This window comes from Rattus rattus, chromosome 16 (genome assembly GCF_011064425.1).
Source record: "Rattus rattus isolate New Zealand chromosome 16, Rrattus_CSIRO_v1, whole genome shotgun sequence".
In the NCBI taxonomy this organism is placed as follows: domain Eukaryota; kingdom Metazoa; phylum Chordata; class Mammalia; order Rodentia; family Muridae; genus Rattus; species Rattus rattus.
The window spans coordinates 17,773,681-17,801,297 of NC_046169.1; the positions used below are offsets into that span (position 1 = coordinate 17,773,681).

Here is a 27,617-nt window from a genome sequence, read left to right on the forward strand (position 1 = left end):
GCGCGAGTCTGGGATCAGAGCGCGCCGAGCTCCGTATCCCAAAGAGGGAGAGAACCTCAAGGGGGCCGCCCCGGGACTGCTAAGAGCGCACGAGCCTCGCAGACTGCAGGCCAGGGAAGCGGGAGCCAGCCCCCGCCGCCGCCGCCACCACCGGCCACCAAGGGCGGAGCTACGGCCCGGAGGGCCATGCGCCACCGGGTCCGAGGATCCCGGCCGCGGTCCGGGCAGCGCTTCTCCGGCGCCCCGGCCGGCGCGGCCGAAGCTGCGCGCCTGTAGGTACGGCCTGCTTGTCCTCAGCTCCCTGTCCCAACGTTCCTTTACCCGGTGCCCAGCAGTTCCCGAGGGCGTGTGTGTGAGTGTGATTGTGATTGTGTGGTTATGTGTGTGTGTGTGTGTGTGTGTGTGTGTGTGTGTGTGTGTGTGTGTGTGTGTGTGTGTGTGTGGGGTGTGTGCTCACTGCCTCCCCAGGAAGTGCGGCCGCACGCGCCTGGGTCCGAGCGTGTCTTTGTGTGCACCGGTGGGAGGGAGGAGGACGCGCGACAGAGGGGATGAACCCCTCTGGGATCGGATCCCAGACTCACTGCCCAGGAGAGGTGGAGAGTAACGGGAAGCTGGGGCGGGGGAAGAAGCCACCTCCAGAGCAGCTGAGCCCCTTTCCCCTCATCGGACCCTGGCTGGTTGGAGGGGCGAGCGCAGCTGGTCCTCTACGGGAAGGGATCCGATGCTGGGGGGGAGGGGACGTTCAGGTCTCTTCCCGGGTCTGGGAGGAGGTGGGTCAACCCAGCATGAGGGTGATGGCTACACGCTGGGGTCTAGAGAGACCCCAGCGGAGCCACAGTTACCCCGTGAGGATACCCCTTAAAGCCCAGGCCCTCTTACCCACGGCCACCATTCGTGACCCGCCCACTCTGGAGCGCCAGAGCAGCCCGGGTTTTGAGAGGAGGATCGCCGAGGGTGACAGGCCGGCGCCTTTAAGAAGGGGCGGGTTAGTGCCCTCCATTCAGCCCCTTCGGCCTAGGCCATTGATGAACCTGTGAGCTGCGCTTGTAGGAGCCGCGCCAGGGCTGCGGGCCGAAACCAGGCAGAGGCTGGGACCTGCCCGGGCTTTCCTACCGTTCCACCTTCGCTTAGTCCCCTAAGTGGAGTCTTTGAGGTCAGAATTCTGCAGTGACCGGAGAGTCACAGGGTATCCCCCAAAGAGTCTGTGACCAAGAATAAACCAGAGTCTAGTTCGCCCGAGGTGATGCAGGGGGTGGGGCTGTCAGACCAGTGTTGAACTTCATCTCTGCCTCTTTGTGGATTTTTAAAAATTTTGCGTGTGTGTGTGTGTGTGTGTGTGTGTGTGTGTGTGTGTGTGTGTGTGTGTCAGAGGACAACTTTCTAGAGTCAGTTCTTTCGTTCTTTCTTTACATGGGTTCTAGGGACCAAACAGCAAGTGTCGTCATTACCCACTGAGACATCTCACCCACACGGCCTCTGCCCCCTGAGCTGATTAATCTTGTGTGCCAAATAAAACGGTGTTTCTCCCAGGGGACCTGATGGAAATGTCCCACTCAGAGAGCACCCCTCATACTTGGGCAGTCGCCCTAGGTATGTGGTTTCCCTGGGAGGCTATAGGGAATGGGGGATTTGAAGCCCCTAGACTGTATCATATTCTTCCATATCTCTTTTGGCTTCCAAGACGTTTGAAAAAAAAAAATCTTTCAAAAAGCATTAGGCTAGTGTGAGGCCTCATGGTTTTGTTTGCTTGCTGCTGCTGCTGGTGGTGGTGGTGATGGTAGTGGCTGAGATAGTCTCACTATGTAGCCCGGCTGGCCTGAAGCTCTCTCTGTAGACCAAGCTGGCCTTGAAGTCAGAAGGATTTCTGCCTGTGTTTAATTGACTCTTAAATTATTACTGTTGTTGTTGTTGTTGTTGGTGGTGGTGGTGGTGGTGGTGGTGGTGGTGGTGGTGGTGGTGTGTGTGTGTGTGTGTGTGTGTGTGTGTGTGTGTGATGTGTGTGGGCACATATGGCTCCGTGCACATGCAAATATCAGAGAACAGCTCTGTGGACTTTTCAGTCTCTCTTTACACCTCTATGTGGGGTTCCAGTGGGTGAGCTTACAGGGTGAGGTAGCGAACCCCTCTCCCTGCTAAGTGAGCCTTTTACCAGCCTGAGGCAGAGTCGGTTTAAGGAGCAGGGCCTCAGAGCCAGAGTTGGCCAGCTGCTGCTTTCTTGAACCAGTTACCCCCTTTGTCTCTGTAAGGAGCCTACACACTCCCTGGAAAGTGTGAACCTTGGTAGTGAGGACTGTGGGTGCCCCATAATTGAACAGTTCTGGGGAACAGAGAGTTAAAGAACACACTTTCTCCCCGCCCCTCCCCACCCCCCAGTTGTGATGAAACACTTTCCAAAGTTTCTTAGTCCCTTACCTACTTACTAGGAGTCCCCAAGGAGGGCTTGGAACACACACCCAGACACACACACACACACACCCAGACACACACACACACACACCCAGACACACACACACACACACACAGTACCTAACGAAGGCAAGGCCATCCAGCCAGTGGAGTCTCTACCTCCCAGGGGCTAGCTTAATTGATCTCAGATGACCCATGCCAAGCTCTGAGCATTGTCACAAAACAAATTTAGGGGAAGTAGAATGGTTTGCCCAAAGTCACTCAGCCCACACGTCAGAGACCTCCAAGTCACTTCCCCCCGGGCAAGAGCTTCAGCTCTGATTTTGTTTTTAAATTTTTATAACATTTGTTTGTGTGTGCTGCGTGGGTGCCCTGCTGTGGCACATGTGGACATCAGAAGGCAACTTTGGAAGCAGCTCTCTCCTTCCATCATGTGGGTCCTGGGAATGGAACTGGGCTCACTAGACTTGGCCACAAGCATCTTGACCTACAAAGTCATTTTAATAGCCCTTGGGTTTTTTCTTTTGTTTTGTTTTTGTTCTTGAGACAGGGTCTTTCTCTGTAGCCCTGGCTATCCTGGAGCTCACTTTGTAGATCAGGCTGTCCTAGTACTCCTGGAGATCTGCCTGCCTCTGCTTCCTGAGTGCTGGAATCAAAGGTGTTCGACGCTGCCACCAGTTGGTGTCCTTATTTTGAGATAGCCTCATGCAAGCCAGGATGGCCCCCATCTCTCTCTCTTACCAAGGCTGGGCTCCTGGAGCTCTTAACTCCACCTCCTAAACGCTGGGGCATGCGCTGCCATGCCTAAAGCTGATTCTTACTTCTTGCGTGGTTCCCTGAGCCCTGGTAAAGTACAAGGGAGGGTTTTCAGGTGCTGTGAGCCTCCGGGCTGCAGTCCCCATGAGGGGAGATTTAGTTAGACAGATCCTCGCCATCTGCCTTTGGCTGTCCATGTGGGGTTACAGGGGCTGTCACAAACCCAGCTTCTAATGAAGTCTCTCACTCTCACCTAACTGCGTCTTTTTATGGCTGTGCTCTGTCCCCAGGGACAGCGAGTATATCCTCAGCCTGAATTCAAGCCCACACCTTTCTGGGCACAGTAAACAGGGGCATGGCTGTGTGGGAGTATGCTGTTTTTCTTCCTCTGAGGGACGTAGGTTGGGGGGTGAACCCTGCAGATGCTGGTAAGCCCTCTGAGGATAGGGAGCAAGTCATCTGAAGTCACAGTCTGGTGGAGGAGACGGTCACAAGCCACAGGTGTTATCCTAGCCTAGAGCAGGGTAGAGGCAACCCAGGAGAAGGGGCTCTCCAGTCCCCTGTAGGCTGCAGGCAGATCAGCGGAAAGGGTCTGCATCTGCAGCACCCAGAACTGAAGGGGTCACAGGAGGGAGGCCTCGGGGATCACTCGGACTGTGTGTCAGGAAAAGCGAGCGAACACAACAGAGCAGCTAGAGAGATGGCTTTCAGTGCTCGCCACATGTATGAGGAACTGAGGCACATCCGTCCCCCAGAAACCTTACACTGATATGCATGCCTTTAAGATCTGAGACTGGAGGATGCCTGGGTGCTTGCTGGCCAGCCAACCAGGCCCCCCTCACAAAACATGAGGTAGCAAGTGATTGAGGAAGTCACCTGGTGTCAACCTCTAATGCACACACGCTTAAGTGCACACACTGAGTAGCAGGGAAAGAGGAACACCTTGTAGGTCTGGGGGTGCTGGGTCAAGTTCCAAGTGCATCACGTGATACTGGAAGAGGGGGACTCCTGAACCCTAGGCCCTAAGCCCAAGTCAGATCTGAGCCACCTCTGCTCTGCAGTGCCCCCACCCCCAGCCCCAGTAAAGCAAGGGTAGGGTATGAGGAGGGCTGGTTCAGCTGCAGCCAGCTTAGCAGGGTGTTGGGGAGCTGTCCAGCACTGGGTGATTCTGAGGAAAAATATAGCGGCCTTTTGAGACATCCTCCACCCAGCTTAGTGTGCGGTCCCAGTCCCCAACCCTGCTCCCCAGACCCCTGCTTCCTTCAGGTCCCAGACGTGGGTTCCCCTGCTCTTCTTTCCCAAAAAGCAAGTGCTGGGTCCCCCTTCTGTGCCCCTGAAAGAATTTCTTCTGGGAATCCGAGCTATAGGATGGGACAGGCCTGGAACTCGCCTCCTTCTGCATTCTGGGTCCCCACACGGGGTGTCTGTTACACTAAGGGGGTGTGGACTTGTACAAATCCAGTAGAGGAGAGTCTGGGTCCTCCCTCCCCAGAACCCCATTTCTTCATCTAGGGTAGTGGGCGAGGCCTTCCTTTGTTCCTCTGTTATAGGGAAGATGCTGTAGGCGAAAGGTAGCCCAGTCACATGTGGGAGACAACTGTGGACCCTCAATTTATAGAGATTTGAGTGGAGAGCATCAGGAAACAGAGAGACCAGGGGAGAAGTGTCTGTAGCTAGGTGCCTTGTTTTGCTCAAGCAAGAGAAGGGACTTACTACTTTTTAATTCTTATTAACTTTTTTTAAATTAAATTTTATTTTATGTGTTTGGGTATTTTACCTGCCATGTATTTGTACACTACTTTTTTCTTTTTAGATTTATTTATTTCATGTGTATAAGTACACTGCAGCTGTCTTCAGACACACCAGAAGAGGGCGTCGGATCCCATTACAGATGGTTGTGAGCCACCATGTGGTTGCTGGGATTTGAACTCAGGACCTCCGGAAGAGCAGTCAGTGCTCCTAACCCCTGAGCCATCTCTCCAGCCCCCTCTTATTTACTTTTAATTTTAAAAATTACATTGTTCATTTTCCACGTGTATGTATGTGCAACGCCAGATGTGTTGGTCAGAGAGCAACTCAGGAGAGTCAGTTTTCTTCTTCCACCATTTGGGCCCCAAACTCGGGCTGTCAGGCTTGGCGGCAAGCGCCTTTACCCCTGAGCCACCTCACCCTCCCTGCTTACTTGTTATGGAGACAGAGTCTCATGTAAACTGGACTGGCTTTCAACTTGTTATGTTGCTAAGAATGGCTGGCCTTGAACTCATGAACCTTCTACTTCTGCCTCCCCCGCGCTGGGATTACAGGCATGCACCACACATGGCTCTGTGTGAGGTTAGCATGCTCTCACCCTCCGTCTAGGGGATGGGGAAGTGGAGGCCCCAGCAGGGGTGCAGGCCACATGCTAGGAGGCAGAGAAGCTGGGATTCTGACAGACCTACTCCATCTGGCCTCTTCACCACCCCAATGTGCATGGAGAGAAGTGCTTCAGTTAGTTCTCTGAGAGACAAGAGAGTGTCCTAGACTGTCTAACAGGTGCATTCCTTGGTTGGGAAGAAATCTCTGGGTGCTCGGAGGGAAGCATGGCGCTGAGAGACCCCCCAGTACACACCTTAAAGCAGCAGCTAATACTATTTTTTCTTTGGAGGCAAGGGAGGGTTTTCTGTTGCCCTGCACAGCCTTGAACTCCTGGTTCTTCTTTCTCCACCTTCTGTGAGCTGGCATTACAGATGTGCACCGCCTTGCCTGTATAGGCAATGCTAGGGATGGAACCCGGAATTTTATGTGTGCTAGGCAAGCCCTCTATCCACCAGCTCCTGTAGACTCTTATTGTCTATGGTCCCAGCAGGTTCAAGTCAAGCTGACTTCTTCCCAAAGCCAGCATCGTGGGTGGGAAAGGATGGGAAATTCCAGCCACATCCTCCCTCTAGCATGAGGCTCTGGTTCAGATCCTGCTGTGTACATGTGGTGCCGGCCAAGAGGTCGGGTAGCCCCGAGAAGCAATGCTCGGGTACCTAACGTTGCCGTTGGGCACCACTCTGGCCTGCAGGAATGTGGGTGGGCTGCGTGGAGAGAGATACATGGAGCCGGAGCCACCGGAAGCTGAATGAGCCTCTGCCGTCATTGGGAGGCCGAGTGGCACCAGGCAAACCAGGGCACTACTGGAAAGGGAGGACATGAGCGATCGTGGCTGGACCAGGATCCAGGGAAGTCCTGTGTGAATGACGGTAGACTGTTCTTGTGTTTTGAAGGGGAGGAGTGTCATTAAATGGCTCATTAAAAGGACGCTGTCTCACCAAAAACAGATGACCATTCATTCTGGCCATCTCTTCCTCTCATGCTGTTGGTGGTCCCGCACAAACTAAGGGCCATCTTGCCTAATGTTGCCTGCATCCCTCCTGGCTACCGTATCGCACATCACACGTGGGCCCCCCTAGTAGCCAGTAGATTGCACCCTGAGGGACCTCAGACTCCTCACCCTTCCCCTCCCGGGAGTATCTGTCGACTCCTGAGCCAAGAGGGTACCAGAGGGAGACTGTTGTCACCACAGCAAGGGTTTCCCAGAAACCCGAGCCTCCTGGGCAGGGGGCGGGGCCGCCGCGTCTCCCCGCCCACCGAGCCCAGGATCGATTAGTGCTCTGCCCATTAGCTCGGAGCGGCAAGGCGGCCTCATCAATATTTTAAGGAATGACCAGGCCTTGGGGTCCGGAACTGCTCACTGCTGGCGGGGGTTGAAGACGGGCTTTTTTCCCTCCCTTTTCCTATTGTCAGCGCTATTTTTACTACCGGAAAGCCGTCCACCCCCTCTGCTGCCCTGTCTGCGCAGTGACTCTGTCTGAGTGTCTGGCCTTGAGGTTAGTCAAGGCAGTGGCTTTGAAAGACCATGAGCAGGGGGGATCTTAGTCAAGCTGTCCCTGCCCTGCTCTCGCGACCCCTCCAAAGCCCCATCCCACTTAAGAACAACAACAAAGCCAAAAAGCTCTGGGGATAGCTGAACGGTGGGGTGCCTGCCTGGCATGCATGAAGATCTGGTTTCCCTCCCAACCTGATACTGCACACCTGTAATCCCCGTACTGCAGGAGCCTTGAAGACAAGAGATCAAGGTCCTTGTCGGCAATATAATGAGTTCGAGACCAGCCTCAAGTACGTAAGAGACTTTTAAAAACAATAAAAGCAACGTTCTTTCCAGGCTGAGGAGCTAGTTAGGGGAGCTAAGATCAGACAGACCCAATTGTAGTGAAGTGTGGCAGATGCTGGACCTTTCTAGTACCTAGGGACCTACCATCCCCCGACTCCCCACCCTCCCACCCCCCCAACCCCGGTCTAGTAGGCTTTGTCTATCTCTGCCCAAAGAGCTCGGGATGTTTTCATTCCTTACCTGTCCCAGGTCCTCGTTGGGTGGCAGCTGGTCTTCAATGTCCATCAAGTGTACTTCCATAGCTCACCCAGCCCCTGCTCCAGCCCTCTGTTACACTGATAGAGAAACCAAGGCTCCGGGGAATGGGGTATTGGGCCAGGATGGAGCACACTCCTCCCAGGGCTGAGTCACTAAGCTTCTTCTAGCACCAGGTGCTGCAGGAGGAGCGTTGGGATATAACCACAGACACCAGAGGTCACAGGCCACAAGGACATGTGAATTCCTGTCTAGTACAGAAACTTCCAGGAAAAGGCAGGGTTAGCGGCTCGGGAGTGGGTAAGAGCACTGGCTTTGAAAGCATGAGTTCTAATCCCCAAGGCTGAATGTGGCCATATGCACTCTGACCCCACTGCAGCGGGCCGTGGGTCTGGCTGGCTACCAGCCTACCACTGAGCGCAATGAGAGAATCCTGTCTCAATGAAGTAAGGGGAGTGAGGGGGGAGGGTATGGTTGTCCTGTACCACACACACACACACACACACACACACACACACACACACACACACACACCCATGATGGGGCCGGTAAGATGACTCAGTAGGTAAAGGTAACTAAGCCTGACAACCTGTGATCAACCCTTAGAACCCACACAATGGAAGGAGAGAACCAACCCCCATAGACTGGGCTCTGACTTCCACACATAGGTTGTGATGCAGGCATGCGCATGCGCATGCGCACGCACACACACAACACACACACACACGTGTAAAACTAAAATAGAAGGTTCTATACACCTGAAGGCCAAGGAGAAAAGCAATCCAGGCAGAGCTAGGAGGGGCAAGAGACCAAGGCCAAGGGGCTTTAATTCATGAACCTTCTAAGCCAGTCCCTAGTGGGGACAGGATGACATCGTCCACCCTGCTTCCAGTACCCTGCTCTCTGGCCCGCTTTCCCACTGTGTGAACCCACGATCATCTGCACACTGATTGTCACACACTGCTGATCTCCACAGTGAGTGGGAAACCTTCCTGGCCAGAGAAGATGGGGACAGTGACTGCTGTGGCTATGATGTTTACTACCTGAGCCGTCTGTCCTTTTAGGGAAGGGTGAGCCTTTCCTTCTCCAAGTGAAGCTCAGAATTATGTAAGGTCAGCCGAGGTCAAGAACTTCATTTCCTCCCGGATCCGGCCCCAAGGGCTGTCGGGAGTAGCACTTCCTTGTGTGGGTCCATCGGTCTGCAGTGTCTTCCTGTGTCTTTCCCGTGTGTGAGTTCTGGACTCCCTGTCTATAACTAGGTAGAGGATGTATTGGCCTCTCTTGATACATTTGTTTCTTTCTTTCTTTCTTCCCCCCCACCCCCCCCCCCGGAGCTGAGGTCTGGAACCCAGGGCCTTGCACTTTTTTTTTTTTTTTAAAGATTTAGGCAAGCTGCTCTACCACTGAGCTAAATCCCCAACCCCATGTTTCTTTCTTTTGATTGCATTTGAGATCAAATCTTGCCTAAGCTGGTCTGGAATTTTCTATTAGCTTGGAGTAACCTAAGACTTCCAACCCTCCTGCCTCACCCTCCTAATGCTAAGCTTACAGGCACATGCCGCCCAGGCTGGCACAACTGTCTCCTCTAAGACCCACCACCCTAAAGCTAGGCTTATAATCAGGTGCCACCACACCCTGCTTCCCCTGTTCTCTGTAGCCTGGGATACAAGACAGCTATACTGGCCCATAAGCTGCTGGCCTGCCGGTGGGGTTGGAGAAGAGAGGGCAGGAAAGACCCAGCCAGTCTCCTGCTTAGGACACAATGCACCTCTCAGAATCTTGGCGGAGTCCGATTTCCACCTGGCTTGGGTCGGGCCCTACGTAGGCCCTGTCCTCCATGACTCTGTTCCTTCTCCCTTCAAAGGCTTTCAGAGCCAGCAGAAAGGACAAAGGGAAGCCTAAAACCCAGTGCTGGGGCTGACCTCCTAGCAGCCTCCACACAGGCCCATAATTAGCCTTCCGACCATGCTCACCCATGCCATCACGCAGAGTAGGAGATGCCCTGCTGGGTAAGTGCATGGACTTGGGGCAGACCCTCGTGAGTTTTTGGGTTTTTTTTGTTTGTTTTTTTGTTTTTGTTTTTTCCTTCGAGACTGGGGACCGAACCCAGGGCCTTTAAGCGCTTTGCTAGGCAATCGCTCTGCAGCTGAGCTAAATCCCCAACCCCAGGCCCCTCGTGAGTTTAGCAGTGAGTCCCTCCATCCTTCTTGGAGGTCATAGTGGTGGTGGTGGTGGTGGCCTGGCAGGTACAGTCCCTACTTCCAGGGAAAAGAGTGAGTGACAGGAACCTGAGATATGACTCAGGCCTTCCTTCCGCCCACAAGGACACCCTGTGCCAGCTGGAGAGATAGACTTAAAAGCAGGCACAGAGCACAGCACAAGTGGTAGCTTGCTAGAGGGACACTCGTGGAAGCTTAGAAGAGACACTTGTGCCAGCCCGGACAGAGGAAATCAAGGAAGGCTTCCTAGAGGAAGAAGTTTCATTATGGAAGGATGACTAGGAGTTGGGAAACAGGGTAGAGTAAGGGTCAGGCATCCGTGATGCTCATGAGGACCCAGCGCCCACCTCTCTCCACCTTCACGGACTTCGCACACTGCCCTCTGATTTCCAAAAGTCTCACCAAAGTCATTGCTCCTTCCGTGGCGCCACCTTTGTCCTATCTATAGGTGAGAAACCGGTCACATTTCTCAGGCCCTGGTTGGATCCTGTACTTAAAGGGCGGCTGCTGTGGCCTAGGGAGGGAGGGGATTCCCTTGTGCCCTCTGGCCCTGAGGCTCCACTGGTGTTGTCAAGAAGTCGAACAGCTATTTTTACCTAGAGTTTAATTATAGGGCTTGAATGCCAGGGGAAATCTCAGGTGGGGTTCCCAAGGGCTGTGGGGCAGAGGCAGGCCCAGAGCCAAAGAGATCCTGTGAGGACAGGTGAGAGCCTGAGTCTCTACAGAGGGACAGGTGCTGCCCCTCGATGCTCCACAGGAAACTGGCCTCTCAGGGGGGTCACCAGCAGGGCCTGTATCTCCCTACTTAGTTTAGTTTCCTTTTTTTTTTTTTCTTCACTAACTTAAGGTCAAAGTTACCAAAGGAAAATGGATGGAAGGGCTGGGAAGCCCAGTGGTAGAGCCACTGCCTAGAATCCCCAGTGAGGGGCTAAGGGTGTGGCTCAGTGGTAGAGCCATTGAGTAATATGCAGCAAGGAGGAACTGGGTACAACGGAAGAAAGGAAACGAATGAGGGGGCAGAAGTGGCAGGTTGTGTTCCCAGGGATGTTGACCACAACAGGGGACAGGAAATAAGTCCCCCAGATGACTACCTGACACGCACTCTGCAGTTTACCCATTCTAAGTGGTAAAAAAGATGGGGTTGCCTAGCAACAAAGTGGAAGAAGCTGGAATGAAGAGACAGCTGGGATTTCTGGATTGGTCCAGTGGGGATGGGAGTTCTGGAAGGAACAACAGGCAAGCTACCATGAAAAGGGGGGGAAAGGGGTCCTAAGGAGATGGGGTCTTAACACCAATAAGAAAAAATGGTCATCTTGGAGTCATATGGGAAGATGACCCCTAAGTCCCAGGGTCAGGAAGAGCTGAGGTAAAGCTCCTAGTGTAAGGTTCTTGTCACTGTAACAGGTACCCAGGAGCAACATGAGGGAGAGAGGACTTATTGGGGTTCACAGTTTCAGGGGTTAAGGGTCAGCTGGCTCCTTAGTTCCTTGCTCAGACAGAACATGGCGGGAGGAAGGGACGGCACAAACAGCTCGGGTCCGGCCAGCCAGAGGAAGGGTGAGAAGGTGATTGAGATGGGATCCCCAGGGGCACGCCTGAGATGGCTCGGAGGTTAAGAACACTTGTTGCTCCTGGAGAGGAATGAGTTAGGCTCCCAGCACCCACACAGCAGCTCACGACTGCCTGTGACTCCGGCTCCAGATAATCTAACCCCCTTTTCTCCAGGGCTTGGGGACCTTGGAGGGGTTACCCAAAACTCATGGGGCACCATTTGTAGATGTCTGTCCCCTCAGCCTCCTTGACCAAAATGAATGACCTGGGGATCCACAGGAGTTCTGGTTAGGACTCTCTCTCTCTCTCTCTCTCTCTCTCTCTCTCTCTCTCTCTCTCTCACACACACACACACACACACACACACACACACACACACATACACACACACACACACACTGCTACCTCTGCATCTATCACGTGCACACTAGTTGGCGGCAGCCTGCACCTCCAGCCTCAGCAGGTTGGCACATGTGTGTATACAGCCCCTGTGGTGGAGCCTCCCCAGGGAGCCCTGTGACGAGGAGCACTGACCAGAGGATTCAAAGTCATTTTAACTGTGGGTGGTGGCACACACTTGGCATCCCAGCACATGAGATGTGGGAGCAGGAAGATCAGAAATTTAAGGCCATCCTCTGTCACATAGGGAGTCTAAGGGGCTAGTCTGGGCTACATGAGACTCTGTTGAATGAGAGAGAGAGAGAGAGAGAGAGAGAGAGAGAGAGAGAGAGAGAGGAGAGAGAGGAGGAGGAGGAGGAGGGAGGAAGGAAAGGAAGAAAGAGAGAGAGAGAGAAGAGAAAGAAAGAAAAGGAAAGAAAGAAAGAAGAGAGAGAGAGGAGGAAGGAAGGAAGGAAGGAAGGAAGGAAGGAAGGAAGGAAGGAAGAATAAGCACTTACCAACTTTTTTCCTCTCAGTCCGAGGCTGCCATGGGACCAAAGCCATGAATGGTGCCACCCCCGGCTCGGCAGCCGCCCCCGCCCCAGTCCCCGACTGGAGGCAATTCTGCGAGCTGCACGCTCAGGTAGCTGCTGTGGACTTCGCTCACAAGTTCTGCCGCTTCCTTCGGGACAACCCGACCTACGACACGCCTGACGCTGGGACCTCGTTCTCCCGCCACTTTGCAGCCAACTTCTTGGCAGTCTTCAGCGAGGAAGTGCGCCGCGTGCTGGGGACAGCAGCTGACACCATGGAACCCGAGCCTGCGGTGACCTCGGTGACCTCGGCGCTCAAGACTGCAACCTATGGCCACTCTCGCAGCTCCGAAGATGTGTCTGCTCACGTGGCTACCAAGGCCCGTGTCCGCAAAGGCTTCTCACTGCGAAACATGAGCCTGTGTGTAGTGGACGGAGTGCGCGACCTATGGCACCGGCGCGCATCCCCAGAGCCCGATGGTGGGGCCACCCCGAAAACCACCGAGCCTGTGTCCGAGCCTCGTGACAAGTGGACGCGACGTCTGCGGCTGGCACGAACCCTGGCAGCCAAAGTGGAGTTAGTGGACATCCAGCGCGAGGGCGCACTGCGCTTCATGGTGGCAGATGATGCGGCCTCCGGCCCTGGGGGTACAGCACAGTGGCAGAAATGTCGCCTGCTCCTCCGAAGGGCTGTGGCTGGAGAGCGCTTCCGCCTGGAGTTCTTCGTGCCACCCAAGGTGTGTATCTTGGTGCATGTTGCCAACAATCTTCCCATCCCTCTTGGGGGCCCGTTGACCTGCAGTCTATGGGAGCCTCAGGTGGGTCCCTAGGACTTGGTTTGGGGATTATGTGGCTCGATCTGATTGACAGGTTTTTGTAATGTAGCATCTGAAGTCAGGGAGAAACAAGGTACTTTCAGCCATGTCCCCTAGAGGCCTGTGTCCTGCTCCATGGCAATCAGAAATCTGCGAGCTGTGCCAGGCTCCAGCTGAGCCCTGCCCAGTGGCCCCTCCTTCCTATCAAGAGACAGAGGGGTTTTGCCAGCTACCAGCATCTTGATTGCCACTTGGAGTACACTGCCCCTGCCTTTATTGCCAGTCAAAGTTCCACTGTGGTAGGGGACAGGGAAGCTTGGGGCCTGCTCCAGGGAGGCCAATGAACCTTGATTGAAAAGTTCAGAGACTGAGCGTGTAGCTCAGTAGGTAGAGTGCTTTCCTAGACTCCTGAAGCCCCGAGTTCCAGACCCAGCACCACATACTGCCAGAGTGGTGGTCGTGCACTTGGAAACAGGGGGATCATAAGTTCAAGTTTATCCTCAACTACAGAGCATGTTGAAAGCTAGTTAGAGCTACACAAGACTCTGCCTGGAAAGAAGCCAACAGTCTATGCAGAGGAGCCTGCCTGAAGTCACACTGACAGTGGGTGGCAGATAGGGGCTAATTATACATCACCGCATAGACGGTCGCCAGAATGAAAAGCGACCGGTAGAGTCCCTTGAAAACTAGCGTGGCAGCCGGTAACACCCAAGACCTGACCACCCCAGGGATCAGTCTCCCCAGCGACCTCCTAGACACCTTGTGTGTTTATTGGGAGTTTGCCCTCTGGGCTTCCCCTCAAGGTGCAGGAGAGAGAGCTGCCCAAAGGGAAAAGCCAGGGGCCACTCCTAGAGCACGCTAATGAAGAGATCTCATCCCAAGTCCCAATACCCCCAGATTTCCCACAGGACTTTTAACCCATACCCAACCTGAGAAAATGCCACTAAAGCAAGGCTACAAACATAGACCAAAGCCTGGTGAGGAATGGCTGGCCTAGGGTCACCCAAAGGGCAGGGGCAGAGGCCCGAGGTTTCCCCGTCTCTGGCTTTGAGTGGCAGCTCCAGCTGCTGCCCTCTAAATAGCTGTGCTTGTGACCCTGGGGGAGAGGACAGCAGCTGGTACCCTCTCCATCTTTCCATTGATCCCCACAGAGTCCCTGGCTTCACTGCGGGCAGAAGAGTCCCCGAGGGATCACTGAGCTCTTCCTTTCTTAACTTTAAGACTAACAGGCCCCCAGCCCTGCCCTTGCTTCAGGCTCTCAGAATAGCACAGGAGAGACCGTACAAGTGTGGATCACTCTAGAGCGTGTTAGCCATCTTCTGTTGCTATAGCAAAATACTACAGTCCAGAGAGTGTACTTTTAAAAAAAGGAGAGGAAAGGAAAGGAAAGGGAAGGGAAGGGAAGGGAAGGGAAGGGAAGGAAGGGGAAGGGAAGGAAGGAAGGAAGGAAGGAAGGAAGGAAGGAAGGAAGGAGGAAATTGGGCTTGGAGGTATACCTATAATCCTAGCATTGGGAAGGTAGAGGTGGAAGAATCAGGAGTTCAATGTCTTCCCTGACTATATAACAACTTCAAGGCCAGCCTTGGAGAGAGAGAGAGAGAGAGAGAGAGAGAGAGAGACAGAGAGAGAGAGAGAGAGAGAGAGAGAGAGAGAGACAGAGAGAGAGAGAGAGACAGAGATCAGTGTAGATGGATTATAGGAACCACACGTCCAAGGTCTGGAAGCTGTCTATTCTACCTCCGTGAAGGTCCACTTGGCTTCTCACAGTAGGGCAGAGGTCAATCTAGAGTGACGTCACTTTATAAGAACCCTTTCTGGTCAGATAACTAATCAGGTTCTCTACATTAATAACTACATTAATCTCCTCCCAACGTAGCAGCTCCAATGATCACCGGGCTTCCACTAGGCCCTACCTCTTAAAGGGTCCACCAACTGAAAAAAAAAAAGTTTTTAAACATTGATTTGTTGTTCAGGGGGCGATAAACATGGAGGTCAGCTGACGACTTGTGGGAGCCAATTCACGCTTTCACCACGTGGGTCTTGAGGATGAAATCAGGTCATTAGGCTTGCTGGCAAACCCCTTTCTCACCAGCCCTTTTGTTGATATTTGTTGAGACTGGCTCTCATGTAGCCCACGCAGGCCTTGAACAACTCATGTAGTCATAGATGACCTTGAACTTTTAATTCTCCTGCTTTTCATCCCCCGAGTGCTGGTGTATAGGCATTTATCACCACACCCGGGTTACATGGTGCTGGGGATGGAACCCGGTGCTTCTGATGTTAGGCTCCTCTCCCAACGGAGCCATGACAGGCTCTTAGTTTTTCTCTCTTCCCACCCCATCTTGCAATACACCATATTGGGAATCAAACCACCAGGCCATGAACCTTTAGGGAGCAAACCCCTCCTAGAATCCCCCAGTGAGGGGCTGGGGGCGTGGCTCAGTGGTAGAGCCCCTGCCTAGAATCCCCAGTGAGGGCCTGGGGGCGTGGCTCAGTGGTAGAGCACCTGCCTAGAATCCCCCAGTGAGGGGCTGGGGGCGTGGTTCAGTGGTAGAGCCCCTGCTAGCACTTAGTGAGGGCTTAGGATGGGTTTCCCCACTGTATCAGTGCACTGCTTCTGATACCCACATACCAATCCAGATCTCTCTGGTCCATCAGAGCTGGCTGTACCTGAGGCTTTGGGAGCTTCAGTCTGCAGGTTCAGGGTGTACCTGAGGCCTTCACGTTTCTTCCCTATCTCTTGATGTCTCTGCTCAACTCAGATCTCCAGCTTCCTGTAACCTCACCTATGCCAGTATCAGTGACTGAACCCCAAGTCCTCTTACAGCACCCAAAGAGCATTAAAACTAGCCCTCTGCCTTTGGGGCAATCACCAGGAAAGTACTCAGGCTGGTTAGAAACTTTCACAGGGGAAGCTTCTGGGTCCCCAAGGCAGAGAAACTTGGACTGCAGAAAGCAGTCAGCAGGCGACAGGAACTAAGTGAATTAAGGTAACTGAGGTAGATATAGGGAGAGGCAGGTAAAGTTGGAGACTTTCCGAAGTGAGTGGGATTGTGGCTCTGGGATTGTGGCTCAGTGGTAGAGCCCCTGCCTAGAATCCCCCAGTGAGGGGCTGGGGGCGTGGCTCAGTGGTTGAGCCCCTGCCTAGAATCCCCCAGTGAGGGACTGGGGGCGTGGCTCAGTGGTAGAGCCCCTGCCTAGAATCCCCCAGTGAGGGGCTGGGGGCGTGGCTCAGTGGTCGAGCGCTTCTGAGTTCCCTAGTGAGTGGTGGAGGGGGACATGGCTCCCAGAATAAGTTGGCTTCCTGCTTTGGGTAAGATGTTCTGGAGCTTAGCTCCCACCTCAGCAGGGGTGTCGGAGCTGGGTGTGGTCTGTCTCCAGGAATGGATAGGAGGGAACTAGCATTCCAATGCCGCCATTATGGGTTAAACCAGGGGCTTCAGCAGGGTTCCTTAGGAGGATCATTCTGTGAAGGCTCCTTTATGCTCATGCTCGGCCCCACAGTTCCTGGCTTCTTCCCCTTAACCTCCCCAGACTGGCCTGAGGCTGACATTCCCGGCAGGACTTGGGCTCTGGGACAGGGACTTTCTGAGGAGGAAAGGGAAGGGCCTCATATCTGGTGCTTGGGAATTCTTGGCCACCCTGGACACTGTCCAGCGGGCCCAGGCTGGGCTTATAGCAGTGACTGACAGTCTCAGCTGATCTCATCTTCACACCAGCCTGTGACTAGGGCTGGCCAACATCGGACAGGTTTACAATGGCGCCGTCAGCTGAGCCCCTACTGGCTGGAGGTGCTGTGTTCCTTCTCTCAGCCTAATGTCTGAGGCCGTCTGTCCTGATGTAGTTGTAGTTGTCCCCTATCCCTCGTGCTGGGGTATAATCCAGGACTTCATGCTTGCTAGGCAAGGGCTCTACCACTGAGCCACGCCCCCAGCTCCTCACTGGGGGATTCTAGGCAGGTGCTCTACCACTGAGCCATGCCCCCAGCTCCTCACTGGGGGATTCTAGGCAGGGGCTCTACCACTGAGCCACGCCCCCAGCCCCTCACTGGGGGATTCTAGGCAGGGGCTCTACCACTGAGCCACGCCCCCAGCCCCTCACTGGGGGATTCTAGGCAGGGGCTGTCTACACTGATGTGGCTAAACCTCCAGCGCCAGTTCCCCACACCCCCCTCAGCTTTCTTCATTTGATACAGTACCTCACTTTTTTTTTTTTTTGGTTCTTTTTTTCGGAGCTGGGGACCGAACCCAGGGCCTTGCTATTCCTAGGCAAACGCTCTACCACTGAACTAAATCCCCAACCCCTACCTCACATTTTTTAATGATAACTGCGGTACTCTACTTGTATAATCCCCGAAACTCAGGAAACTCAGGAAGGATTGCTCCGAGTTCATGCCAACCTGTGCTACATAGTGAATTCTGGGTCAGCCTGTGCCACAGATTGAGACCCTGCGGCGGGGCTCCGTGGTAGAGCACTTGCTACGCTGCATGATATCCTGGGCAAAATTCCCAGTGCCAAAGGGAAAAGAAAAAGAAAGGAAGAGAGAGGAAAGAAGAGGAAGGAAAGCCTCATGAAGCAGGCACACTGGGTAGGCAGGCTAGGTAGGTAGCGCAGGCCTGGTAGCATGCGCACCGGGTGGGCAGGCTAGAGAGCACTCTCAGGTCGCAGGGCTGGGGTTCAGCAGCTGGACACCCTTTCATCTCTAACTTGCTGTGACCGTGGGAGGAGGGACTCTTGCCCTCTCCTTCAATGTCTCAGGCTCTAAAATGGGGCTAGTGACACATTCCCACGAGCATGGCCTTGGCAGTGTTGGCTCCCGTGAGGCACACATGCAGGGAAGTGGGGCGGGAAATGCAGACATCTTCTAGGGCCTCCAAAGTGTTCCTCTCACTGTCCTGTCCTCTGGCCTCCCAGGCTTCCAGACCCAAGGTCAGCATCCCCCTGTCGGCCATCATCGAGGTCCGAACCACCATGCCCCTGGAAATGCCTGAGAAGGACAACACATTTGTGCTCAAGGTGAGACCATGCTGCAGCCTCAAGGTCTGTAGTTGACTTGGACCACAGCCCTACCCAGCTTGAGCTCATTCCAGGGGTGCAAGCCAGACCATCAAAGGGGGAATAAGGAAGGAGTTCCCATGATACGATCCCAGGACAGGTGTCCATCGCTGGGGTAGAGCAACATGGTTGATGGTTGGCCACCTGGGTCTCTTTCCATCCATTTCTCTCTCTCTCTCTATCTATATATATATATATATATATATATATATATCTTGCCCTCTCCTTCAATGTCTCCAGGCTCTAAAATCAAATATAAGATATATATATATATATCTTATATTTGTTTTATTATTTTATTTTATTTTTGATATTTTAAGACACTGTTTCTCTGTGTAGCCCTGGCTGACCTCGAACTCTCTCTGTAGGCCAGGCTGGCCTCGAACTCACAGAGATCTGCCCGCCTCCCGCTCCTGAGTGCTGGGATTATAGCTGTGCACCACCACCGCCCTGGCTACACTTATTTGCATGTTTGTGTGCCTGGAGTCAGCTGAGAGAACTCTCCCCTTCTGGGATTCAAACCCAGCTTTTGGAGCCCGGCACCAGGCACCTTCACCCACTGAAACATGTCCCCAGCTCAGCTCTGGTCCCTATTTCTTCTTGGGTCTGAGTAAAGGTCATTAGGGCCGCCTCCCCCTCCTTTCCCTCTGGAGCCAGACACTCCCACCTCGCACTGGTGGCCAGCTTGTTGAAGTTATGCAAATGTCTGTACAGGCAAGTGGAGTGTGGGAATGGCCCTGGTCCCTACAGAGGGTACAAAGACACAAAATGGGTGAGAGGCACCCCAGTGGGTCTGGGAGCCTTCTGTCCTTTCTCCAGGCCCATAGCACTGGGGTGGCCTGTGGGGGCTGCTGAGGACATGGGTCCAAGCTGCTAGGGTTGTGGTCAGGACTTCCTGACGGATCCGAGTCCCCTCCAGGAGGCCAGCTCCTCCCACTTAAAGCTGGTCAGAGCCCCCAGCATCTTTGGCAAGCCTTACTGAGCGTGTGTTTGTAAAGCCACAACTTTTATTCATTGGGTTAACGTGTGCCAACTCTCTGTCCTCAGTTGTCCCCTCAAGACTGGCAGCTGGGGACACAGCCCCTGTCTATCTGGTATTCTCAGCTGCCGGGTGGTCCTCAGGCACCCCTGAAGCAGAAGGACTCCCCTGCCAGCCCCACTGCGCACCTATTTCCCTGTCAAAAAGAGGAGGCGCTTGGGGTCCTCTTAGCCCAGTACTACATTTTGAGAGCGTGCACAGCATGGGGAACAAAGAACGGAAGAACTGGGCAACCGACGGTCGTGGGTTCAAATCTCAGTGCTGCTGCTGGCTGCCGTGGAACTTTTTTTTTTTAAGATTTATTTATTTATAAGTACACTGTAGCTGTCTTCAGACACACCAGAAGAGGGCATCAGATCTCATTACAGATGGTTGTGAGCCACCATATGGTTGCTGGGATTTGAACTCAGGACCTTTGAAAGAGCAGTCAGTGCTCTTAACCGCTGAGCCATCTCTCCAGCCCGCCGTGGAACTTTTAAGCAAGTTGTTCTGTCTCTCTGAGCATCAGGCTTCTCGTCTATAAAATAACGATTATACATACAACTCTCATGGGGCTGCTAGGAACTCAACAGACAAGGCACAAAGAGCAGTGGCCACCACATGGCCACGGCAACAGGCTCTCAGTCACTAAGGCCTGGGATCCCCTCAACTCTGATGGGCCAGCTGGCCTCCCCTCTTGCCTTGAATGGTTTCTGGGATGTCGGGGCGTGGGTTGAGCGTGCTAGGTCTCCTGTCCCAGGGCCTCCAGAGCCTGCATCTCCTCCCCTATATGGCTTTAGGCTGTACCTGTGAGACCTAGCATAGGGGTGGGCAAAGCTATGCAAACCCTTCTGCTCATTGGTCCTGGGGTGCTGAGCTCCCTCACCCTGCAGTTGGAGAGGTTTCACCAGGGCCACTCTCATCCAGGTGGAGAACGGAGCGGAGTACATTCTGGAGACGATAGACTCACTACAGAAGCACTCGTGGGTGGCTGACATCCAAGGCTGTGTGGATCCTGGGTGAGTATTCTGGAGGCCGGAAGATGGCGGCTGGAGAGGTGGAGGGGTGCCTTGTCCTTTCCTACCCAGAGAGCAGGCTACCAGTAAGGGCAGGAACTAAGGAAGAGCAGTTTTTCCTAAGATGGGCAGAAAGATCAGGAGTCCAGGGTCATCCTCAGCTACATAGCTAGTTCAAAGCTAGCCTGGGCTACATGAAAAATTGCTCACATGCACCTGTCCGCCCATAGGCACACACGCATATGCATCATTTTTATAGAAAAGAGTTGGATTTTGATGAAGCTGGTACGCTGGGAGCTCTGTGGCATCATCGTTGGTGTCATGGTTGGCACTTCTGGTCAGTTGTAGACAGGAAGAGAGTGACTCCACTGTCCAGGGGAGATAACCCTGGGGGAGCACTTGGTAGCCATTTCTTTAATAGGATGGAGTTGGAGGCAGGGACAGATCCATTTGAATAAAGCTCAGTTGGGTCCTGGGGGCTTTACAGACCTCATCCCCAGAGTGCTTGTCAATCACTCCCCTGTTACTCTGATGGCTGCCTGTTCCAGAGACTTTCCCGTAGGGGTCAGACCTCTCTCTGTGGAATTTAGACCTGGGAGGGCATCACAGGGGCTGCCTGAGCTCCACCGATCACCACACTGTCCCCCACTGGTATGCATGAGACCTCAGGAACAAACCGCAACCTCAGGGAACACTACGTTCACAGTGGACTCGCCGTCGGTCACTCACACCGTGGTCAGAGAGGGTGAGGGACGGGACAGAACTTGCTGTCCCAGCCCAGGCTCTGTGGCAAGCTATGTTGTGCCTTCCCCACAGGGACAGTGAGGAAGACACAGGGCTGTCTTGTGCCCGGGGAGGCTGTCTGGCCAGCCGCGTGACCTCCTGCAGCTGTGAGCTCCTGACAGAAGGTAGGAGGGGGGAGAGCTGGCTGGAGTTCTGGGGGACGGTGTTGGAGGTGGATGAGAGACATGCTTCCCCCGCCTACTTCCCCTGCAGCAGACATGCCCCGACCCCCAGAGACGATGACAGCAGTGGGTGCTGTGGTTACAGCTCCACATGGCCGAGCTCGTGACACCGTGGGAGAGTCCCTGGCTCACGTCCCCCTGGAGACTTTTCTGCAAACCCTGGAGTCTTCAGGTGGTGCCAGTGAGAGCAATAACACAGGTACCATTGGGGTCCCCTCCCCCTACAAGGACCTATGTGGAGCCTCAGAAGTGGTGATATTTTAGCCAATTGTGTTGATGGTGGTTCTGGTTTTCTTTTTTTCTTTTCTTTTTTCTTTTTTTCGGAGCTGGGGACCGAACCCAGGGCCTTGCGCTTGCTAGGCAAGCGCTCTACCACTGAGCTAAATCCCCAACCCGGTTCTGGTTTTCTAAGCCAGTATGAGCACCTGGCCTTTCCCACTGTGCCTGCTTTTTACAGAGTCACAGACCTGGGGATGGTAGCACACACCTATAATCCCAGCACTTGGGAGGCTGAAACAAGAAGATCTACATGGGTTCAAGGCTAGCCTGGGCTACATAGTGCAAACGTAACTTTTATTCACCTGAGGTGATTGCAGTCTCAGAGGCGTACTGCCTCATCTGCTAACCTAGACCTAGGCCTGTAAGCTTCTAGCCTCCGCACAGTCTTATCCAGGCCTAGAATATTTTCAAGCCTCTGGGACTCGCTGCTGAGAAAAGTCACTCCTTCCAAGTTCTTTCTGAACTCTTGCTGGCTGATCAACTCAGCTCTCCTGGCTCAAAACCCCTCTCTACACTAACTGATTCTATCTGTCTCCTCTCTCAGCCTCTGACTGAATTGTTCTGCCTGACCTCACACTAAGCCTGGCAATCTGCTCTAATCGTCTGGCTCCTTCCCACTCTCTGGATCGTTCTGTCTTCACCTGGGTCTAATTTGTTCTTTGCCACCTGTCTCTGTGCTGCTCTCCGTTAAGTAGCCTCTCTTCTCTCTTGTGAGAGAGTTAGGCGGATCCTGTTCTGTCAAATCTTTCTCTGATTCATCACTTTGCCTGCCACTCAATTAGACACCATTTTCAAACATGGCTGCTTCCTTGTACAAACTGATGTTACCTTCATTGTTTGGGATTAAAGGTGTGGGCTAAGGGCTGAGGTGCACCAGCCACAACTAGAAATCGTGTTTGTTATTGTTTTGTTTTGTTTCCTTCTGGTTAATAGCAATCTCGGGTTCACAGTGCGATTGTGTATCCTGCAGCAACATAGTGAGATATTGCAAAAGGAAGACAGAGAAAGAGACAGACGTGGGGTGGGGGGATGTGCTCATATAGATAAAGGCACAGAAGGCAGATTGGTGGCACAAGCCTGTAACCCTGGCATTTGGGTTGTAGAGGCAGGAGTTCAAGGTCACCCCTGGCTATGTGACGGCAAGTTAGAGGTCAGCCTAGGCTGTAAGATACCCTCTCTCAAAGAAAAAGATCTGAAGAAGTAACCCCTGGCTAATGGTGGTCATTGCTCTTCCAGAGTAATTCCCAGCATTTCCTGGCACCCACACACAGGTGCACACACACAGGCACCTACATAGACCACAAACAAGTAAAATAAAACAGGATACAATGGAACCAGCGTGGGGAAGAGAGTGGCTTCTTCTCAGGTTTTGTTGCTGACTTGCGAGCGCCCCTTCCCTATGCCTCAGTTTACCTCAAGGTTAACTAGTGACAGTCAGTCAGCTCTCAGCCTAGATCTGATGCTATTCAAACGGCAGTTCACCCAAACCAACAGGATGCTCTCCCGTCGTCACTAACTTATGTGTCTTCCTTCTGACCTTGTTGTGTCCCTGTGCTATCACAACCAACCCAGGGGATGAAGGAGCTGAGCTGGACCCCGATGCTGAGGCTGAGCTGGAACTCTCCGACTACCCCTGGTTCCATGGGACACTGTCCCGGGTGAAGGCCGCCCAGCTGGTGCTGGCTGGTGGGCCTCGGAGTCATGGCCTCTTTGTGATCCGCCAAAGCGAGACTCGGCCTGGAGAGTGTGTGCTGACCTTCAACTTCCAGGGCAAGGCCAAGGCAAGTGTGTGTGTGTGTGTGTGTGTGTGTGTGTGTGTGTGTGTGTGTGTGTGGTGGGGGTGGCAGGGGACAGCAGCCTGTCCTGGGGGAGGTGGATTAAGATGGCATAGGTCCTAAGGCTCGTCAATATCTGCTGGTGACCAAGCCCACTCAAAACCAATTCTGTCTGAGAAGTTACAAAGTTACCTTTGCAGCCAGATGTGAATGCCTGTAGTCCCAGCGCTTCAGAAACGGAGGCAGGAGTATTGCTGTGAGTGTGAAACCAGGTTGGGCTACATAGGAAGACCTTGTCTAAAAATCTAAAGACCAAGCTGGGTGGAGTGGTGGCACACGGCTTTAACCCTAGCACTTGGGAGGCAGAGGTGGATCTCTGAGTTTGAGGCCAGCCTGGTCTACACAGTTCCAGGACAGCCAGGGCTACATGGAGAAAACCTGTCTCAAAAATCAAAAACAAAATCCAAAGACCAGGTGCTTCTTCCGTGCGCGGCCTCTGCCTACACTGGGTATTTACTTTCTTCTGAGGAACCATTTTCTCCCAGCCCTGACGCTCACACTCTATGTAAAATATCCATAACAAAATCTCCAACAATAAAATCCCCAAATGGGGACCTAGTGTTCTACGCCTGTGATCCCAGCTCCCAGGTAATAGAGACAAGGACCAGGTTTGGCCACATATTGACTCTAACACCAGCCTGTGTTACATGAGATCCTGTCTCAATAAATAAAACAAAACAAAACAAAACAAAATAAAATAAGGGGCTGGCAGGGTTGGGGATTTAGCTCAGTGGTAGAGCGCTTGCCTAGCAAGCGCAAGGCCCTGGGTTCGGTCCCCAGCTCCGGAAAAAAAAAAAAATAAGGGGCTGGCAAGAAGGCTTACCAGGTAGAGGCACTTGCAGCCAAGCTTTATGACCTTAGTTTGATCCCCAGGACCTTCATGATGGAAGGAGAGACCTGACTTTTTTTTTTTTAAGGTTTATTTATTTATTTAATGTATATGAGTACACTGTAGCTGTCTTCACGCACACCAGATGAGGGCATTGGATCCCATTATAGATGGGTGTGAGCCACCATGTGGTTGCTGGGATTTGAACTCAGGACCTCTGCAATAGCAATCAGTGCCCTTAACCACTGAGCCATCCCTCCAGCCCAAGACCTGACTCTTACAAGTTGCCCTCTGACCTCCAAACTGCGGTATGACACTCGAACATTTGAACACACAGAAATAAACAACCAAATAAATAAGTAAATGAGTGCGGCAGGAATGGGCAGGAATCACCGGGCCCGCCTCCATGTTTCCAGTAAGAAAACAGACACAGCTCAGATCTTTCCAGGGTATCATTCCCTGGCAGGGCCCTGCCCCTGACCTACAGATGAAGACCACAGCCACCCTCACTTCCAACTGGACTGCCAGCATCCCTCGGGCCAGCATCCCTTGGGCCTACTGTTGGCGGCGCTGGCCTAGCTGTGTAAGTGTGGACAAGGCTGAGTCTCCCTAGGGACACCACCCTGCCAATCCCTCTGACAACTAGACCGTGTCATTCCTGGTGGCTGGTAATTGACATCTCAGCCAGCACTGCTAACCCTGGAGGGCTTGATCTCACTTACATATGTCCAAGTTTGGAGCTAGGATGGTGTCCTGTCCACCAGTGTCTCAGGACGGGAGCAGTGCAGGTTAAAGGAGATGACCTTTAACCTTCACTCTCTTCTAGCCGGGCTGCTATTGTCTCGGATGGGATAAGTGGGGCTGACACTACTAAAGACCACAGGTCTAAGGCTCCTTACACTGAGGCCTGTACCCCAGGTAATCTCAGAGACCCAGAGAGGAGCCAGTCATTGCTAAGAGGCACCTACTATGTCACTCCAGACCTCTGGGCTACATGAGACCCTCGCTTCAAGACAAAACAAATATTCAAAAAGAAAGATTGGGGGCTGGAGAGATGGCTCAGAGGTTAAGAGCACTGACTGCTCTTCCAGAGGTCCTGAGTTCAATTCCCAGCACCCATATGGTGGCTCCCAACCATCTGTAATGGGGTCCAATGTTCTCTTCTGGTGTGACTGAAGACAGCTACAATACAGTGTACTCACATACATAAAATAAATAAATCTTTGAAAGAAAGAAAGAAAGAAAGAAAGAAAGAAAGAGAGAGAGAGAAAGAAAGACTGACTCACCAGGTGGCACACGGCACATGCCTTTAATCCCAGCACTCGGGAGGCAGAGGCAGGCAGATCTCTGTGAGGCAAGCCTAGTCTACAGAGTTCCAGAATAGCCAGTGCTACACAGAAAAACCCTGTCTGGAAAAAAAAAACAGGAAGGAAGGAAGGAAGGAAGGAAGGAAGATTCTTTTTTTTTTTAATATTTATTTGTTATATATAAGTACACTGTCCCTGTCTTCAGACACACCAGAAGAGGGCATCAGAACCCATTATAGATGGTTGTGAGCCACCATGTGGTTGCTGGGATTTGAACTCAGGACCTCTGGGAGAGCAGCAGGCGCTCTTAACCACGGAGCCGTCTCTCCAGCCCCAGGAAAGAAGATTCTAATGTGAGGACAGATGTCTGCACCCATAAGTTCTTGTTCTACTGTGCCCATCTCCAATGCCTACCACAGGAGCGACCCTCCTTCAGATAAGGCTCAGTGTGAGCACCCCTAAGGATGACACAGTCCCACAGAGTCAATGGAGCTGATGCATAGTCCTCCAGCAATGGCCAACGGCACTCGCCAAGCAGGTAGCTGGCCCAGGACCCCGCCACTGACCATTCCATCTATGCCCACAGCACCTTCGCCTTTCTCTGAATGGTCACGGCCAGTGTCATGTCCAGCACCTGTGGTTCCAGTCGGTGTTTGACATGCTTCGACACTTCCACACCCACCCCATTCCCCTGGAGTCAGGAGGGTCCGCTGACATCACCCTACGAAGCTACGTGCGTGCCCAAGGTCCACCTCCTGGTAAGACACCGCATCCGGAGCCAGGAATATGGCTCAGGTTACAGAAGGTTTGCCTAGTATGCTCGAAACCTGGGCTTGATACCCAGCACCTTCTAAACTGGGTGTGGTGGTTCACTCCTGTAATCCCAGCCCTCTGGAGGTAAAGGCAGGGAGGTCAAGAGTTCAAGACCATTCTCTGCAACACAGTGACATAAAGACCATGGGATATGTTAGACCCAGGTCTCAAAACCCTTCACTTGGACATTCTGGGTGGATTCCGTAAGCTCTGTAAGGTTAGAATGTAGTGCCCAGCTTTTGAGGCTTGTATTGGTGGGGTGCCTAGCTACCCTAGAAAGACATGTAGGTTTGTACAATGTCACCTGACTTCCCGCAAGCTCTGGATCATAAGGTCTGGACCACACCATCCCTCCCTGGATTCCCCATGCCTGTCTGAACACTGGCCCTCTTTGGAGCATCAAATTCAGGTACCCAGGACTGGATGCTGGCCAACACGCCCTCTCATTGCAGATCCAGGACCAGCGCCCAACACTGCAGCCCCGGTCCCGGCCTGCTGGACGGAGCCGGCTGGCCAGCACTACTTCTCCAGCCTGGCCACGGCCACCTGCCCACCCACTTCACCCTCCAATGGCGCTGGAGCATCGTCGTCATCCGGTTCATCATCCTCTGCTACGTCCGTGCCCCCACGCCCAGCCGAGGGGCCACTCAGTGCGCGCAGTCGCAGCAACAGCACAGAGCACCTGCTAGAGGCTGCCTCCGGAGCCACTGAGGAGCCCGCAGATGCCACGCTGGGCCGCACTCGCGCTGTGGAGAATCAGTACTCCTTTTACTAGCTGCCATGCCTATTACCCACGGGTGTCACGCACAACACAGCAGGCCACAAACACCTGCTGTCTGTCCTGCCCACCCACAGCCTGGCTAGCTCATGACGGTCAACAACACCTAACAAATGGCTAGACACACCTATCCATGGTCTAGCATGGCCAAGACAGATGGCCAGCCTAGCCACTTCAAACCCCAGGGGCCCATTATGACCGTGTGTGGCAGGCCAAGGCTAAGTCCATGGTCGATCAAACCCATGATAGCCCTCCAATGATTTCACGCCCCGCCCACTGGTGGTTGGCCACGCCCACCAGCAGCTATTTCTATCGGTCCATCGTATCCACGACAGGCAGCTCACTGACAACTAACCACATCTGGTGACTTCAGGCCCTGGCTACTGTTGGTTGGTTACTCCTACAGTGGCATCATGGCCAACCCACTGGCTGCCTGCTTTGCTCGAGGGTAGCAAGCCACGTCTATCAAGCCCATGAAGGCTTACCCACTGATTCCTAACGACCTCAGGCCCTGCCCACCAATGTTGGGTCACATACTCCAATAGCCCACCAGGCTGTGGTCCGCCTAGCCTAGGACAGCCTGTCACGCCCACCAGCCCCAGCCCAACGCTGGGGGGAAAAGCCAAGCTCTTCAGTGAAGACAAACATTATTAAAGAGCCTGTTTTAGGGACTA

At 53.4% G+C, this 27,617-nt stretch overlaps 1 protein-coding gene across 3 annotated transcripts; it reads left to right on the forward strand.

Annotated features, from left to right (window-relative positions):
* On the forward strand, positions 1 to 27,617 carry Sh2b2 (SH2B adaptor protein 2). Of its 3 annotated transcripts, none has more exons than XM_032887001.1 (9): positions 1 to 276; positions 12,237 to 12,970; positions 17,963 to 18,064; positions 20,049 to 20,140; positions 20,954 to 21,045; positions 21,134 to 21,301; positions 22,954 to 23,162; positions 25,939 to 26,110; positions 26,618 to 27,617. In XM_032887001.1, exons 2-9 carry the CDS (start codon positions 12,263 to 12,265, stop codon positions 26,938 to 26,940), a joined length of 1,866 nt encoding a protein of 621 aa, XP_032742892.1. In that variant the 5' UTR covers positions 1 to 276; positions 12,237 to 12,262; the 3' UTR covers positions 26,941 to 27,617. The 3 variants fall into 3 exon arrangements, with proteins under 3 accessions (XP_032742892.1, XP_032742893.1, XP_032742894.1); XM_032887002.1 differs by having other exon boundaries at positions 178 to 276; positions 21,137 to 21,301; XM_032887003.1 differs by lacking the exon at positions 17,963 to 18,064 and having other exon boundaries at positions 178 to 276.